This window comes from Eubalaena glacialis, chromosome 2 (assembly GCF_028564815.1).
Source record: "Eubalaena glacialis isolate mEubGla1 chromosome 2, mEubGla1.1.hap2.+ XY, whole genome shotgun sequence".
Lineage (NCBI taxonomy): Eukaryota > Metazoa > Chordata > Mammalia > Artiodactyla > Balaenidae > Eubalaena > Eubalaena glacialis.
The window spans coordinates 43,038,600-43,057,487 of NC_083717.1; the positions used below are offsets into that span (position 1 = coordinate 43,038,600).

General features: G+C 42.3%; 1 protein-coding gene across 3 annotated transcripts in view; it reads left to right on the forward strand.

Moving 5' to 3' along the window:
- Positions 1 to 13,857, forward strand: part of SV2B (synaptic vesicle glycoprotein 2B) — a 77,718-nt gene extending 63,861 nt beyond the window's left edge. For all 3 annotated transcript variants that reach the window (XM_061181787.1, XM_061181788.1, XM_061181789.1), the window contains exons 9-12: positions 1,721 to 1,854; positions 5,185 to 5,385; positions 9,796 to 9,955; positions 13,258 to 13,857. In XM_061181787.1, the coding sequence (XP_061037770.1) occupies positions 1,721 to 1,854; positions 5,185 to 5,385; positions 9,796 to 9,955; positions 13,258 to 13,441 (679 nt within the window). In that variant the 3' untranslated portion in view covers positions 13,442 to 13,857. The remainder of the gene's footprint in view (positions 1 to 1,720; positions 1,855 to 5,184; positions 5,386 to 9,795; positions 9,956 to 13,257) is intronic.
- Positions 13,858 to 18,888: the final 5,031 nt, after the last annotated feature.

Below are 18,888 nucleotides of genomic sequence, written 5' to 3' on the forward strand. Positions count from 1 at the left end.
GTCCAGGATGGAATGTAGAAAACTGTGTCTTTCACAATAACCTCCCATTTTATTCTGATGCAAGGGGTCTGGGGACTTCTCTTTGAGAAGCACTGGCCCAGGCTTTCTTATTGGGTGGGAGGTCTTTTTGCAGAAGCTAATGAGAGGTGGCTCTAGGTTAGGGTTCTCAGGAGAACACAATAGAGCATAAAGGGTAAGGGGCACTGCCCATTGCATGTGGTCATGGATTGAATGATCTGGTGGCTGTAAAGAGGAACAATGACCCTCAGCACCCTGTGCTACCTTTGTCACTGTGATTCCCACTGAATTGTAGTTGTCTGTTAGCTTATTTTTTTCCCATTAGATTTGAGGGCAGGGACCATGTCTTTCATCTCTGTACTCGTAACACCTAAAGCTATGTAAGTATTTGCTGAAGACTGAATATCTAAATAAATGAATAGACAGATGAATGAACGGGTTGTAATTATTCACAAATGAAGACATAGCCAAAGGTTTCTTGCTTAAAAGTTTAACCAAGCTTGGTAAATATAACCAATAGAGGATGATGTTAATATATGTCAGTATATGTTTTTAAATGTAATATTGTTCTTTTCTTTTAAGTTTATGTAGGAGTTGGAGTCTTGCAGCAGCTCCTAAATGTGGCTGCATCTCATAATCATCTAGGGGTTTTACCTCTTATTGACTGTTTTATTTTTAAGTAAAAAAGTGTTATGTACACTTGATATAAAGAAAAAATTACGTTTGTCTCATGCCCAACCCCCATTGTACCTCCTCAGGGCCAACCACATCTGCCAGTGTCTTGCATCACTCTCCAGGTATATGCTATGCATTTACAGGCATATGTGCCATATCCTTTCTTACATGAATGGTCACATGCAATAAACACCATACTGTTTTTAATTTTTTCAGTTAACAATATATCTTGAAGATGGTTCCATATTAAGACATATAGATCTACCTAATAATTATAATGGCTATGTGGTATTCCATTGTATGGTATCTATCTATCTATCTATCATCTATCTATCTATCTAACATCTATCTATCTATCTATCATCTATCTGTTATCTATCTATCTATCTATCTAGTAATCCATTGCTGTTATCAGCAATGTTGCAATGAAGATCAGTGAATGTGTCTCTTTGAATGCATAAGCAAGTATGTGTACGATGAATTTTTAGAGGTGGTATTCCTAGGTCAAAGGGATTGTACATTTTAAATTTTGCAAAACTACTCTCCAAAGAGGCTGCACCAATTATGTTCTACCAACAATGTGGATGAAAGTGCCCATTTCCTCACTTTTTTTGGTTCAATTTTTAAAACAAAGATTCTGAGGCCCTCACACATCTACGGCCTTTAAACCTTCTAAGACCATCTGAGGGATATTCATGTTTTTAAAACTCCTAAAGTGAGATGTTATTAACATTTTCATTTCACACTATTTCTGTGATTCTGATATAGGAGGTCCATGAACCTGCATATGGGAACCACAGGCTGTGTACCTGTACTAGACATCAGCTTCCACCGTCCTGAGGCCCCTCCCCATTTATAAACACACAGTGAAGAAATGAGGAACTAGTCTGGGTTGAAAATAACGTTCCAGCACCTTTGGGTTTGCAGTTCTCCTTTTTTCTGCCTTTCTGTGTTTTCCATCTGAGTCTCAAGTCTCCTTTTTTTTTTTTCCTGGATGAATCATTCAGGGGCTAATTTTTTCCCACAGGTTCACAAAGATGTACTTTAAACATGTACTTTTTGAGGACACTTTATTTGACGAGTGCTATTTTGAAGACGTTACATCGACTGATACCTATTTCAAAAACTGCACCATTGAATCGACCATCTTTTATAACACAGGTAAGGGCATGAACAGTGTGGGCTTGTTGTCTAGAATCAAACTGCTCAGTCATAAGCTTTAGGAGTAGTAAAGTATTCACAGATATGCATGCTGAGTCTTCAGGTGGAGAAATGGGTTCCAGCCCCACGTTGGGGTTTCTTTGTGCAACAAAGAAGTTGCACAGCCTTTACCAAGGCATTTAGTTTATCTGTGTCTCAGTGTGATCACATGTAAAATGGAAACAAAAGTACTGGACAAGTGTTCTGATCTCAACGAGACTGGTGCTATATGCTAAGGATCTTTGGTAGGAACAAAGTATGACCCAGATTTTTTTTTAAAAAAGAAAAAAACAGCATTTCGGGAGGGCTGCATTTTATACCTGGAGTGCATTCTTGAAGACCTGGCATAATTTGAAACCAAATTCAAGACATATGTTCTCACAATAATAAATGAAAAGGGAAAACTGCATCTTTTCAAGCTTTGTGCGTGAAGTGAGATGATAAGAATATTTTAAAATTACACCATTTCAGATTTCCATGATTAAAAAAAAATCACAAAATTCTACCACTCTCTCACTCCTCATTATTTTTACTGCTCTCATTATAAATTAATACCAAGTGGAGTTGGGTTATAAGGAAACGAATTGAGTTTTACCAGGGACTTCACCAATATTGCCTCAAGTCAGAAATGTACTATCATCCCCATCTTACAACTAAGGAAACGGGGTCTTAAGCAACTTGTCCAAGGCCACAGCTAGCAAGTTGGAGGAACTTTGATTCATCTCTTAATTTGTTTAGCTCTGAAGTCTGTGAGCTTTCCACTGAGATACTTGCATTATGTCCAGATCAATGTTTTCTCCCTGGCATTGGCACCAAGGCACAGTTTATGCAAGAACATCTTTTTCCTGCATGATGTCAGCCTCAAAAGAGTCAATATCTGGTCTCTAAATATCCCTTGGTCTTTAAATAGTCAATTATGGGATTTATCTTCCTAATTTAGGTTTAGCCTGAACTTAAAAAAATATTAGTGAGTTCTATACATTTACTTTTTGGCGTATCTTTTATTTTCTTCTTTCAAGTTTCATTAATGCCTCTTTGCTTGCACACACTTTTTATTTTATTTTATTTGAGTAAAATTGCTTTACAATGTTGTGTTAGTTTCTACTGTACAATGAAGTGAATCAGCTATATGCATACCTATATCCCCTCCCTCTTGGACCTCCCTCCCCACCTTTCCCCCCATCTAGGTCATCACAGAGCACTGAGCTGAGCTCCCTGTGCCATACAGCAGGTTCCCACTATCTATCCATTTAACACATGGTAGTGTATTTATGTCAAACCCAATCTCCCAATTTGTCCCACCCTCCCCTTCCCCCTGTGTCCACATGTCTGTCCTCTACATCTACATCTCTATTCCTGCCCTACAAATAAGTTCATCTGTACCATTTTTTAAGATTCCACATATATGCGTTAACATACGATATTTGTTTTTCTCTTTATGGCTTACTTCACTCTGTATGACAGACTCTAGGTCCATCCACATCTCTACAAATGACCCAATTTCGTTCCTTTTTATGGCTGAGTAATATTCCATTGTATATATGTGTCACATCTTCTTTATCTATTCATCTGTCGATGCACACTTAGGTTGCTTCCATGTCCTGGCTATTGTAAACAGAGCTGCAATGAACATTGTGGTACATGACTCTTTTTGAATTATGGTTTTCTCTGGGTATATGCCCAGTAGTGGGATTGCTGGAGCATATGGTAATTCTATTTTTAGTTTTTTAAGGAACCTCCATACTGTTCTCCATAGTGGCGGTATCAATTTACATTCCCACCAACAGTGCAAAAGGGTTCCCTTTTCTCCACACCCTCTCCAGCATTTATTGTTTGTAGATTTTTTGATGATGGCCATTCTGACTGGTGTGAGGTGATACTTCACTGTAGTTTTGATTTGCATTTCTCTAATGATTAGTGATGTTGAGCATCCTTTCATGTGTTTGATGACAATCTGTATATCTTCTTTGGAGAAATGTCTATTGAGGTCTTTTGCAAACACTTGCAGTCATGAAATGTCAGAGCTGGGAAGCAGTGGAGATCATTAGGTGTTTTCCTCTAACTTCATAGGCAGAAGCTCAGGGAGGTTAAAGCGGGTCAGCCACAGAGCCAGTTCCCAAACCTAGGTTTCCTGGAAGCCTATATAGTGACATTTTTGCTAGAACAGCTGATGTTAGAAGGTATCAAAAAACATGGAACTGGTTCCAAAGCAAATGGTTATTATTTTTTTTTAAGACTTTATTTTTTTAGAGAAGTTTTAGGTTCACAACAAAATTGGAAGAAAGATACAGGGATTTCCACATGCCGCCTGCTCCCATGCCATAGCCTCCCCCATTATCATCATCCCCCACCAGAGCGGTACATTTGTTATAATTAATGAACCTACACATCATCATCACCCAAACTAGCTTTCTCTAGTTGCTGCGAGTGGGGGCTAGTCTTCATTGAGGTGTGCAGGCTTCTCATTGCGGTGGCTTCTCTTTGTTGTGGAGCACAGGCTCTAGGCGCGCGGGCTTCAGTAGTTGCGGCATGCAGGCTCAGTAGTTGTGGCTCGTGGGCTCTAGAGCGCAGGCTCAGTAGGTGTGGTGCACGGGCTTAGTTGCTCCGTGACATGTAGGATCTTCCCGGACCAGGGCTCGAACTCATGTCCCCTGCCTTGGCAGGCGGATTCTTAACCACTGCGCCACCAGGGAAGCCCTAAGTTTTATTCTTGCTGTTGTACATTCCACGGGCTTGGACACATGGATAAGAGCCATCATCATAATATCATACAGAGTGTTTTTACTACCCTAAAAATCCACTGTACTCTACTTAGTCATCTCTTTCCCTCCTCCACAACCAAGGAGCAAATGGTTTTTATTCTGAAGCATGTTCAGGTTTCTGCATGGGCTTTGGAGTGATTGGCTCAATCTGGACCCGATTCTCTGGTCATTTCCCTCATATAAGCTGGGTAGCCTCAGAGGAGTAGCCCAAGTACGGTGGCCCTCAATGTCATCTTGTTGATACAAACAAGACTATTATCTGGCTTGAAAGATGCTGTACTTAAACATGTCCCTCAGTGAATATTCATTTCCCCTTGCTTATAGGAACTTGAATGGGTTGTTACATTTTTAAAGGTTTCCCACTTCCTCCATACCTGGCCACGCGTCACCTGGATTTTGAGACTGTCTGATTGCCAGGGGGCGGTGCCGCCTGCCCAAGGAAGGGGCATAACTTTATCCCTGCTTCTGCCCCAAATCTCCCCAGCCTCCCTCCATTTCATGTGAACCAAACGTTTCCTTCTCTCCGCAGACCTCTACCAGCATAAGTTCATCAACTGTCATTTTATCAACGTCACCTTTCTGGAGCAGAAAGAGGGCTGCCACATGGACTTAGAGCAAGACAACGACTTCTTGATTTACCTCGTCAGCTTCCTTGGCAGTCTGTCTGTCTTGCCTGGGAACATCATATCTGCCCTTCTCATGGATAGAGTCGGAAGGCTCAAGATGATCGGTGAGTTGTTAGGGACGCCGCATTCGTGCTCTAGTGGGCTAAGGCAGTGGCTTAAAGCGTATGAAAGCAGTGGAATTTTTCTTAAAGAAATCTCACACAGGAAACCACACAGCTAAGCTGGAATCTGCTGGTGTAGAACCAAGGAGGCACATCTGCAAAACCCCAGGGCCCCGTGGAGGTCTGGTCCATGCCAGGGACACATCTTCATTTCCTGGCTCAGCAATTCTGTGACAGTTACTTATTTTATTAGCACTTCAATAGGATATTATAAATTTATTTTATTTATTTATTTATTTTTGGCTGAGTTGGATCTTCGTTGCTGCGTGTGGGCTTTCTCTAGTTGTGTTGAGTGGGGGCTACTCTCCGTTGCGGTGCACGGGCTTCTCACTGCAGTGGCTTCTCTTGTTGCAGAGCACGGGCTCTTGGCGTGCGGGTTTCAGTAGTTGCGGCGTGTGGGCTCAGGAGCTGTGGCTCATTGACTCTAGAGCGCAGGCTCAGTAGTTGTGGTGCACGGGCTTAGTGGCTCTGCAGCATGTGGGATCTTCCCGGACCAGGGATCGAACCCGTGTCCCCTGCATTGGCAGGCGGATTCTTAACCACGGCGCCACCAGGGAAGCCCCAATAGGATATTAAATACATCCACTGTACCCACTCTGTAAAATGCTATTAAATGAGCATTGGTTTCATTTGATGATTTAAAATAAATCCTATTACTTACATTATTTGATAGTGATAACATTTTGGGCTTTGGAGTTGGATAGGCTCATGTTGGAATCCTATCACCTAAAGGCTGTTTGACTTTGGACACGTTCCTTTACGTCTCTGGGACTTATCTTGTAGCTAAGGAGACCTATAATGAGCTGGGAGGGGTTTGTGAAGATTGAGCATAATGTACCCAAAGCATCTCGTAGTGCTTGGTGCATTGCAGGTTCTCATGTCTGCCTTGCTTCATTCAGCGGTTTGTTACTGAAACGCATGCCAGGCATAGTGAACAAGAAACAAAATATATACACCCAGGGCCAGGGAAAATGCACACCCATTAGAATATGAGTCAAGGCCAAGAAAGGGGGAGCAGACAGTATGCTAATAAACATGCCATGAGTTCTGCCCCAGGGATATAGCTGATCAGTAAAAATTAATTCCAAGATCCTAGCAGCAAAGCTCAAAGGAAACAAGATAAATCACATAATCATTTTGTCAATAAGTAGTAGCATGAATATTTAGAATGGTGAGCCCAAGACATGCCTGTGATTTCTGCTTTTTAATCTTGTGTTGAGGACCGTCACCTCTCAGGCATGGCAAATTGAGCTGTGTCCCCTGTTAGCGGCAATGCCCTGGTTAGACCTGAAACCTGATGACGGAAGACGGTGGCTTGTTAACTTCTGTGACACTCGTGCCCAGCACAGTGCCTGCCACTGAGTTGCCACTTAGTAATGCTGTGGGACTGACCTGAGTCAGCGAAGATGACCTCTTTCCTAGATAAGTTGGAAGCACGATGGTTAAAATAATACCTCTGTTAGCTCCAGTGAGACAAAGAGTGTGAGAGTAGATGTGTGACGCTCTGGCATTCTGTCACTGGCCCCTTTTTTTTTTTTTACTTTGGAAATATTAATATGTAATGAGATAGACAAATAGTGTGTTTGGAGCAGTCTCTCCAACCTGTCTAATCAACGTAGAGAAGAAAAGCAGGTGACCGAACCCAAACATTTTTACTTGGCACTTGAACTAAATCACTTAGAGCAGCTCTGACAAGCCTATTTTTATGGGAAAAAAAACACAACAATTTTGGAGGAAAAAAGAGCAATCTTCATACCAGAAAGTAAATTTCTGTCTCTGGTCTTTTAAGTCCCAGGGTTGAACAGTGAGTTCTGTGGTCAGGTCCTGCAGTAGCTGAGGAAGTTCTTGGGAGATGAGGGTCGATGAAGGGTGGGGTGGGTGCATCTGTGAAGAAGAATGGACGGCCCCCCTCGGCCAGGGACAGAGGGAGGGCTGGGCGCAGGGAGCAGGCAGGGCAGGGGGAGAGTGGACATCGTCTTCTTTGCCATTGAAGCCCTTCTTGTCATCGTGAATGTATCCCAGATAAAAATTGATTTCTCTAATGCTAAATAGAGCATCCCCCCAACACTGGATATCTGGAACTAATATTTATTATTCTTTATATCTTGTTTTTTTATTAATGCCTGTATTTTGTTTCTGAGCCAGATTGTTAAAAGCTCGGACAGTGCCCCCTTTGTATCTTTAGTAAAAGGTCTGGCACACAGTGCATCAACTGCGATATTCTCAGGGCCCAGTAAATACTAGGTGCTCAATAAATGTCACGATGGGATGTGGGTGACCTGTTTTGAAACTGCCTCTCCCATGACCCTTAGACAAATCCCCTATTGCGTCTGCTGGAGAATCATTTATCCTGCTTTCTTTGCTGCTGTGCCCTTTCCTGGGCAGAAGTTGTGCCTTGTTAACAGCAGAGAAGAAAGTTTTCCTGATGAGCCGGTCACTCTTCATTTATTCATTCAATAAACATTAATTTATGCAGCACAATTCTCTGCCGGGCTGTATGGTTGGCAATGGGAATACAACAATAATTGAGACAGACAGCATCCTTGTGCTGAAGGAAAAAATGATCTATTGGGAGAGACAGATGTAAACTAGAAATTTCATTTAACTAACACTTAGGAAGTGCTTATTATAGGTCAGGTGTTTTACCAAGCGTTTTGTAAATATTAGCATATTTAACCCTCACCATAACCCTGTGATGGGGAAAGTGAGACAGCCCAGGGAGGTTAAGTGACTCACTCAGGGTCACACAGGGGGAGCTGGGATTTGACCTCAGGCTTCTCCATCACAAGGGGAATAAGAACTAATGATGAGAGTGGAAGAACTGGGCACCAGAGGGACCTAGAGTGGGAAGACCTAACATAGTTGAGGGGTCAGTTCCCTATCACTGAATTTATTTGATGATAATATTTTGTATTCAACAAACATTGTACGCCAAGCCCCATGGCTGGCCACTTTGAGGGATGCATGCATGTCGATGATACAGTTCTTGGGGCACCTGTGGTCCAGTAGATGCCAGTCTCCTCCCACTCTAGTTCTCTTCTTGCTGTTGGAAAGAGGCTACCAGGCTACCCAGTCACAGCCTTAGCCCTTCTCAGAATCAATAGAAATAAAGCAGACAGCTACCATTCCCCAGCTCCTCAGCAGGGTTTGGCACCAGTCTCGGCAGCTCCAGGTCTGAGGGTGAGATTCCAGGTGGAGGCCCCCCACGGAGGCACTTGTGGGTGAGGCCAGACCAGCCTTCTAGTTTCTTGGCAACCTGAAGACCTCCCTCCTCCAGGGTTCTGATGCCTGGGTGGGACTCTTGCCCTGTTTCCTAGCTGGTTGTTTGGGACCTGCTTTCTTCCTTCCTTTCTGCTAACTAGTCCCACCGCATTTCCAGACATACTCTTGATCTGTGCCCTGCACTCACTCCAGGCTTCCCAAGCTCTTCTGGGCTGGACGTATTGGATTTCAGTAGGATATGACATAGCGTTCTTTCAGTGGGATCTCTTATCATTAGCTGTATCACCCAGGGTCCTGGTGAGAAAAGGAATTTACCCCAGAGAGTTCTAGGGAAGAGACTGTATGATGGGGCAGGTTTTAGAGGTGTGGGCAGGATTATGGGAACAAATGAGGCAGATGAGACACCCAGATACTAGCAAAAGTGGGCAGCAGGCTCTACCTCCAGGGCTGCAGGGACAAAGGGAGAAAACAGCAGTAACCGAGCCCAGGGAGAGCTGGAACCAAGGAGCAGGAGGTGTCCGGGAGGAACTGTCGTCCTGGGGGGGAAGCAGCATTTGCCAATAAAGGGCTTATAAAGCAGGATGGGAATTAGGAAGAAGTATTCCAAGCCCTTTCTCCTCACAACTGACAAGGAACCCCTAGGTATGCAGTCCATGGGGGTTAGCTTCCTGGGGCACAGAGCAGAGCTGAGAAGGGCAGCTCAGATATCTGGGGTGGAGATGGGCATACATGAAAATAAGCAGCATGGCCCTTGATCAGGTGTTCTTCTGTTGCCCATTTGCAGCTGTGTTCTCAGTGGAACGTGAGCTCCATGAGAGTAGAGTCTTTTGATACTGATGTATCTCAGGCACCTTAGAACAATGTCTGGAGCATAATAAATTCTCTACTAATACCCACACGCTCTGCCTTGTTCTCAGTTATTCTGGGCTGGACAGCACCACAGGGTGAGGTTTTCGAAATCCTCCCGGGAGGCTAATTCTGATGATATGACCAACATAGAAGTCTCCAATCCCATGGCTGGGGTGCCATGTACGGGGTCCACATCCCTCTTTGTGTAGAGATGAATCTGGTTTTTCAGGTGTTGTCTGCCACGGGCTTCATGTTTCTTTCTGCCCTGATCTCCCTCTGCAGGTGGCTCCATGCTCATCTCGGCTGTCTGCTGCTTCTTCCTATTTTTTGGCAACAGTGAGTCGGCGATGATTGGCTGGCAGTGCCTGTTCTGTGGGACAAGCATTGCTGCCTGGAATGCTCTGGATGTGATCACGGTGGAGCTGTATCCCACCAACCAGAGGTCAGTTCCTCTCTGGGCTTCCCTCTGGGACTTTCTTGGACTTCTTTGGCCAGAAGTCTACCTGCCCCAAGATCCTCCACCACGGCCATCTTGGTCTTCTTCTTCTTCTTCTTCTTCTTCTTTTTTTTCCATTTTTTTAAGTAAACATTTTATTTTGGAATAATTTTAAGTTTACAGAAAGGTTCCAAAGATAGTACAGAACATTTCTGCATACACTTCACCTAGCTTCCCCTAATATTAACAACTTACATAACTATGGTACATTTGTCAAAACTAAGAGATTAACATTGGTACATTATTAGACTCTGACTTTATTTGGTTTTCACCAGTTCTTCCACTAATGTCCTTATTTTTTTTCTGTTTCAGGATCCAACCCAATATACCACATTGCATTTAGAATGTTTTTTTTTTTTTAACATCTTTATTGGAGTATAATTGCTTTACAGTGTTGTGTTAGTTTCTGCTGTATAACAAAGTGAATCAGCTATATACATAAATATATCCCCATATCCCCTCCCTCTTGTGTCCCCCTCCCATCCTCCTTATCCTACCCCTCTAGGTGGTCGCAAAGCACCGAGCTGATCTCCCTGTGCTGTGCGGCTGCTTCCCACTAGCTATTTTACATTTGGTAGTGTACATATGTCCATGCCACTCTCTCACTTCATCCCAGCTTACTATTCCCCCTCCCCGTGTCCTCAAGTCCATTCTCTACGTCTGTGTCTTTATTCCTGTCCTGCCCCTAGGTGCATCAGAACCATTTTTTTTTTTAGATTCTATATATATGTGTTAGCATATGGTATTTGTTTTTCTCTTTCTGACTTACTTCACTCTGTATGACAGACTCTAGGTCCATCCACTTCACTACAAATACCTCCATTTCATTTCTTTTTCTGGCTGAGTAATATTCCATTGTATATATGTGCCACATCTTCTTTATCCATTCATCTGTCAATGGACACTTAGGTTGCTTCCATGTCCTGGCTATTGTAAATAGTGCTGCAGTGAACATTGTGGTACATGTCTCTTTTTGAATTATGGTTTTCTCAGGGTATATGCCCAGTAGTGGGATTGCTGGGTCATATGGTAGTTCTATTTTTAGTTTTTAAAGGAACCTCCATACTGTTCTCCATAGTGGCTGCATCAATTTACATTCCCACCAACAGTGCAAGAGGGTTCCCTTTTCCCCACACCCACTCCAGAATTTATTGTTTGTAGATTTTTTGATGATGGCCACATCTTGGTCTTCTTGGTGTTCCATGGACCAAGTGTCTTTTAGGTTGTTGAGTTTCTCCTGCCTGGGGGCTGGCATAGGCCGGAAGTGGGAAGGTTAAGGCTGTATAGGGTAGGGTGGATGGCAAGATGCAAAGGATAAGGGCAAACCTTGTCCAGGGGAGAAGAACTAGGGCTAAACCATATGTATCGTGCAATCCAAAGGGAGGTGAGAACAGGCCTGCCAATGGGAAATGAAGTGAAAAGGTGCAGAACTAGACAAACAAAGGGTGGGGCAGAAATAAAGGTGGGTATGAGGCATGATGGTCTAGGGCATTTGTGGAGAATGGGGCAGGGATGCCCAGGGTGTCCTTTTATTTTGTGCATGCCCTATGGGAAGAGGCCTGGTTTAAAGGCATAGGGTCAAGGCCATTGCTTAGCAGTTATTTCTCCTCTTGGAGGGGGAATTTTCAGGACAGCAGGTAAGTGGCTCTTTGGCCAGAAAGGAATGTGAAGTGGTGTGGAAGGCAGGTAAATGCAATTCTGCATCAACTCTTAATGATATTCCCAAGATTGATGTCAGAGGTATTAGGATAGAGGTAGCTATGGAAAAGCACAGAATAGTGAATTTGGAGCCTCTTCTGTGAATCAAAGAACTTCTAAGTTTTACAAAAAATAAGAGGAAAAATTATCATTATTTCAATGGTATGTGATTTTAAATCCAGAAAACCTAAGAGAATTAAACAAAGAGACTACCAGAAACAATAAAATAATCTGGTAAGGTGGTCAATAATAAAGCTAATTTAATAATTTATAGATTTTAAAATATATCAAAAAATTAAAATTGAAATGCACTTAATAATAGAAGAAATCATAAAATATATAGGAATCAATTTGATGAGAAAGGTGAAACACTTATGTGAAGAAAATCATAAAGCTTTACTGAGAGATATAAAAGAAGACTCAACTATATGTCAAGATATATCTTACTGAATTCTAAGAAGGTTTAATCTTACAAAAATGTCAAGTATTCTTTAGTTTTTAAAGAGTCCATTCAAAACTCCATGAGGTTTTTCCACACTCTGGGAACTTGAAAAAATTACTCTAAAGTTTATTTGGGAAAATACACATGTGAAAATATCTAAGAAAATTCAGAAAACAAAAAGATTGGGATTGGGGCTGGTGAAAATGGATAAAGGTATAGTGTAGTATAGTTACAGAAAAAATGTAAAAAGAATTTAAAGTACAAAAATATAGCCATATTCTTCGTAAACTAGTGGTATGAAATAGAGATATTTTGCTTAATCTGAGGAGGACTAGTGCTGGGAATATTGTCTCTGTGTATAGATGGAGTCAGAAAAGGATTGATGGTTAACAGTAGTTATCACTGGGAAGTGTGATTAATAACAATGAAGATTAGGTTCTGCCATGGGTGACACAGACCCCAAATAACTGCACACTTAGGAAGATAGGCACTAAAGTCTCTTTTTATCTTCTTCCTCCTCTTTCATAACCTCAGCCATGGTCCAAGATGAGACCATTTATATTCCAAGAAGAAGGATGGGAGGAAAAAGGATAAAAGAAGAGAGCAAAAGGACCACTCCTGACATCTCTTAAGGGAGTTTCTCAGGAGCTGCTGGGAGTACTTACATCCCATTGGCCTAAACTTAGTCACATGGCCAGACTCAGAAACAAGGGAATCTGGGAAATGTAGTCTTACATTTGGAGAAATGCTATTTAGGGAGAACTAACAGTCTCTGCCACAAGAGGGTCGAAGTGTTATTAATGGGGAACACTTACACTTTCTGCTTCATCCTTCTTCATTCTTTCAAGTTGGGGAAGGAGATACTCCAAAATGTTAATAATGGTGATTACTTTCAGTGGTGAAGTTATATATTCTTGCATCTTTATGTTATTCTATATTTCCAAATTTCTAAAATAAGAATGTGTTACTTTTATATTTAGGAAAAAAAATTCCCTCCCACACCTTCACCATACTTCTTTAACAAGGGAAAGAAAGAACCCAGTCCCACATGTCTAAGGAGGTCTAGTTTGCATCTCCCAGAATGATTTACTTTCTTCTTCTTTTACAGGGCAACAGCCTTTGGCATCCTCAATGGATTATGCAAATTTGGCGCCATCTTGGGAAACACCATCTTTGCTTCTTTTGTTGGGATCACCAAAGTGGTCCCCATCCTTCTGGCTGCTACTTCTCTCGTTGGGGGTGGCCTGATTGCTCTTCGACTTCCCGAGACTCGAGAACAGGTCCTGATGTGAACAACCTACAGGGAAAGGAAATGTTGGAAGAACCTCGTCCAGGAACCTTAACTGCACCTACACTTCCTGTCCGTCACTGTCCAGAGGATACCTGGATAGCACAGGAGGAGAAGTTGAATTTGTGACCCCTAGTCTAGCACCCATTTCAGCTGTCTATATGTTTGTAACTCAGGTGACTTATTTGAGGGTCTCCTGAGCTGTCCTCCCTTAGAGTCCCAGAACTGTGTGCTTGGCTAATGGTGTCCCCAGCCCAAGGCGAGGGAGGAGGGATCATGCCCTCCAAACTAAGTAAGGGGTATTTCCGCAAGTGAGGTGCAAGGACTTTTTTCATTCATTTCAAAATGAATTTGAGAAACACTCAATGTCCTCCATAAAGTTCCTCAGAGCCCAGGGACCTGACAAATTGACTTGGTGGGGAAGTTGAGTCATTATATGAATACTGAAGTACAGGATACATATATTTTTGCATTTAAAGTATTACTTATCATAGTTTCCGTTTGAAAATTGGCACAATAGCATTGAAGATACTCTGATATAGAAAACCAAATATTTGAGCAGTATCTGTAGAAATCTACTTTACCCCCTCCAAGGGTCCTAAGTTTTCCATGATGATTAGGTGGTGAATTTAAGAATAATATTTATTCCTATTTTGATCTCGTCAAAGAAACCTAATGGGATAGGTATTCTGTAAACTAACTTTGTACATAACTGTCTTTGGGTTTCATTTGAAGAAATGATATCTGCAAATATTTGCCAGCATTTAGCCATATTTTGAGAGGCCTTGGTGTTTGAGTTTCCAGGAAATTGGGGCTGATGGAATGAAGTGCAAGCACAACTTCTTACAGCCGTTTAACTTGCTGTTGAGAGGATGCACTTAGCAAACTCACGTTGTACAGTTCCTTTCATCCAGGCGCTTTTCTTCATGTGGGAGGAGGAGTTACTTTCCTCTCTTACACAGATCACTGGTGAAATGCAAGCCCACCATCTTCCATCCTGGCATTTGACGTTGCTTCTCACCCAGAAGAAACACGGGAAGTCTTCCGTGACCTCTGGCACCCTCTTTGTAGGCAAGAATAAAACACGGTGGACCACATGGGGGATTGAGGGAGGGATGGGGAAGTGTAGCCACAGATCTTCAAAGTGTAAATTTAGCAGTAAAACACAATCCGTATTTGTTATAATGGTCAGGTCCAATGAAAAATCTACCTGATATGTCTCGGTTCAGGGTTTTTGAAGCAATCATTGGCATGGGAGTTAGGGAGTGTAGTGGATGTCACATATGTTTACCTTCAGTGTTCCAAGAGAACACTTTCCTGAGATCCAGTTTGAAACATGAATGGGGGTAGGGGTGGGGGTGGGGTGAGGAACGCAGGGTAAACTGTTTGGCAAAGGTCAGTAATAGACTGAAGTCTTGACTCCATAGAAAAAGAACAATGTTTCACCCATCAGAACTGTCCTGCATGGAAGGAACAGTGAAGTGTAAACCCCTGCCACCAGAGGTGAACTTGCTGAGGCCAGGTGAACACCAGTCACCAAGAACTAGTTCTTTGAAGTGATTTGCGATGCTCTCAATTCTGTAAAGTGCCACACTTTCTCTACCAGAAACCTCAAAAATTTAAAGAAAATGATGGCTGCATTGAGTGTATTTTCTGTTTTGGAGAAACACCAAGTCCCGTGATAACTTCAGGACATCTTTTGGTTATTCTCTGGAGTAGAAGAAGGTAGACAGGAGGAAACAGTATATTCTATAACACATTTCTACCCTGGATTTGAGATCAATTTTAATGGTTAAAAGGTTTTCTCTGCTTCTCATGTTCCCCACCTCTTTACTGGCCATTTATTTTCTGTGCAGGGAAGGAAGACACATCAACTCTGATTTGACATCCTGATTCCCCCAAATATATAAATATACCATTGTGTGTTAGTGTTTCTCTCAGTGTTTTACAGGAGTTACCTAACATCAGTGCTACATCAGTAATGAGAGAGCCAATGTAATATAGCTGTAATATACTTGCTTGTGCTATGAAATACACTGACTAGGTTCATAAAACAGAATTGTGTAAACCGGGATTACCACATCCCTTATAACATTATTCTTCAATGGGATAATACAATTCTGTGAGCCATTACTGCTTAAGAAATTTACAAGGCAGTGAGGGTCTGCATTTCTAGTTATGATGGATCTTGTAAATCTAAAACCTGTTTAATTTTTGAGCATTGGAATGGCTGCAACGATTTGGGGTAAACTCCATTTGATTCCTAAATTCTAACTTCTGCATTATCTTTATGGCTCCTTTATACCAACAACCTAACCAACCAAGGGCAATTCCCATCCCATCAATCATTCAGGCCTTTGTAAAGGTACAGCCATGCTCGCAGTCTTTTCCCACGAAGGATTGTCTGGCACTGGGACCTGGTTACTTCTTAAATGCTGTCACTCTTGCTGAGATAAATGCTTCTTTAAAAATAGTCTCAAAAAAAAAAAAAAAATAGTCTCTGTGGCAGGTCATTGGGGGATAATGTACAGCATTCCTGGCCAGGCGCTTCTTTTTCATTTCATGTTCTACCCTGAGAAACTCCCTATGGCATCCGTGGAGAATTAAAGGGATGAGGCTCTCCCTCATTGAGTAAATCTGTTTGCAGTTCATGATGTATTTTATGATGCCCAGTTTGGGAGTAGTTACTTTTAATGGTCTCAGCTGTATTGTGTCATCCCTTGATGCTGATTTTTTGATCTTTTGTTTTACTGGAAATAATAGTGAAAGGGGTGTGCCCATTTGTGACGTTTATAGCACACAACCCAGAGGTCATGTAATAAATAACCCCATTCCCAGGGTTCCCTGGCACCTTGTATTAGTTCATTAAAGATAATAATAAAAATAATTGTAAGCAAACCTTAAAGAACTGAGACTAGAGATTATTTCCAGATGCTACAGTCTCTTCTGGATTCTTAGATTGATTGGATCAGCTGGGAGGAATGCTGACAATCATTTCCTTCAACTTCCTTATTTTGCATAGGGGGACCTTGAGAGGTTAAATGATGTGACCAAGATGACATGTAGTTCTTGGAGTGGGTTACAAGTCCTACGATGATGCTGTCTGTCTAGTTCTGGACTAATCTCTCAGTCACTGATATGTTACTACAAGGTCTCCCATAGTCTTTGAGGAAAGGGAAAATGTGACCAACACTTACCTGTGACCATTCATTGAAAGCTCACATGATTGTTTTACATAGAGTAAGTTGAAGGTCCAGTATAAACACGAAAGGATTAGTATGTATGCATCCATTCAGTCAGCCATTCATTTGTTTATTCAACAAATCTTTACTGAGCCCCTATTGTGTTCCAGTCTCCACACTCAGTTCTGGGGATACAGAGATGAAAAAAGTTCCTGCCTCCTGCTTTGTTCTGCTTACAGCGAGTGGGCAAGATGGATATTAAATTGGCAAAAACAAACCCCCCTCCAAAAAAACAAATCCAAAGTGCAATGATCTTACAATCGGTACAATGCACCTTTTGTTTGTAAGAGGATTCTTCTTTACCAGTCAAGTGTTGCCCTGTCCACCTTCTCTTTTCCTCAAGGAATGTGCCAATCTCTTCTCTTTATAAACCAGGTAAGGGAAAAGGCACACTTGCTCATTTTCTATATAACTTAATCAGTTTTTACTTAATCGACTTGCAACAACGTTTTAGATGGAAGAGGGATGGGGGCAAGGAATTCAACCAGGACATTTGTTAGTGGGACGAGGCTCCCAGTTAGTCCTGGGAAAGGCATTTCTACCTCCACGTTTGGCTTTTCTAGGGGGCAGCTGAATAACACTCTCAATATTTGGGATTTAGTTAGGATTAGGTTGGGTGACGTATAACTGAAAATTCAAACAAGCAGGTTTAGAATATGTTTATAGTAAGTTAAGGTTTATTTCTCTCTCATATGAAGGGAATGTGGAGGAAAGAAAGCCATGGCCAGTGTGGCTGCTTTGTCATCTGATTATTGGGAACAGAATCCTGCCTTTTGGCTCCTCAGTTTTTAGTGCCGTTTCCATGGTCGAGGCTGCCTCATGGGCTGAGATGGCTGTTGGAGCACCAGTCCTCACATCCACAGTTCATCAGGAAGCAGAAGGAAGGGCAAGAAGCAAAGGGGCTGCACCTCCCAGCTTAGCCAGCCTCCCTTGAAACTGCTCTCTTGGATGCCCCTTCTGGTTGCTTCCACATGTATATCATCGACCTCCCTTTGTTGCAGCGGAGGCTGGGATTACCTGGGAGCATTGCCAGCCTTCCTCCAAATTGAGGATCTTGGTGCTAATGGAGAAAGGGAGAAAAGAGAGGTGGACCACGCTTCTTAAACCTTAGCGTGGGTCAGAATCACCTGGGAGGGGGTGTTAAAACCCACACTGCTGAGCCGCATCCCATCTGGGGTGGGATCTGAGAATCTGCATTTTTAACAAGCTCCCGGGTGGTGTGATGGTGTCAGTTCTTGGGTCATATTTAGAGCAGCACCAACAATCTGCCAATCTGGCTTGTTGGAGAAGTTCTGCTGCCTGGATAATTTCAAACTTGCCCGGTCAGAAAGAAACTCACAAAAAAGAGCAGTCCATGAAAAACAATCACCATCTTCCTCAAGTTCAGAGACAATCAACTAGGGGCAGTGCATCGGTAACTAAAGAGTGTCAATGAAGATATGGCTAGGTGTGAATCTGATCTGGTGACAGGCAACTTGAACTTGGCATGGAAATATCTTTTGAAAAGGGTGAAAAGATTTTTTCCTTTGAAAAGAGAAAGGTGGAGTACAAAAATTCCTCCACTTCAATCTCATTCAACACGTATTTACAGAATGGCTACTTGTGTCCCATGCTGTACAAGGTCCCCACCTCTACGTGATTGTCCCCCTGTTCAAAGTTTGGGCTTTTGTGGGTAGCTGAGTCATGCTTTGGCTCAGCCCTAAAAACAGTGTGGAAATAAATCACACGGAGCCTTTGCATTTGAGGCAAGCTTAAAGCACATTTTATTTAATTTGTAGAAGCACGGTGGGGAGATTTATATGCATGGCTCTTGTGACAGCACTGACAAAAGTTTTGATTTCCAAAAAGATTAATGATGAACTGAAACAGAGACAAGAGCTATGTACAAAGGTAAATGGAGAAATAAAAGTTGCTATATAGTTGTTGCTAATTACAGGAAGAACAGGGGATCTGCTTAGCAGGACCATACTACACCCTCCAGAAGGTTCAAGCCATGAGCTGAGGAATAAGGAGTACTTGTCATGTCACCTGACAACACATGCTTTAGCTGTCCATTCACTTCTGGTCCTGCTGGCTTCAAATGTCTTCAAATTTCAGAGACCATAAATACGTATTCCTCTAGAAAGCAAAGGTCTTTCAGGAGCTGTCCCCTACCCCAAGTTAATGTGGTCTCCACATTTGGTCCTTTCACTAGGTAGGGAGATCTGTT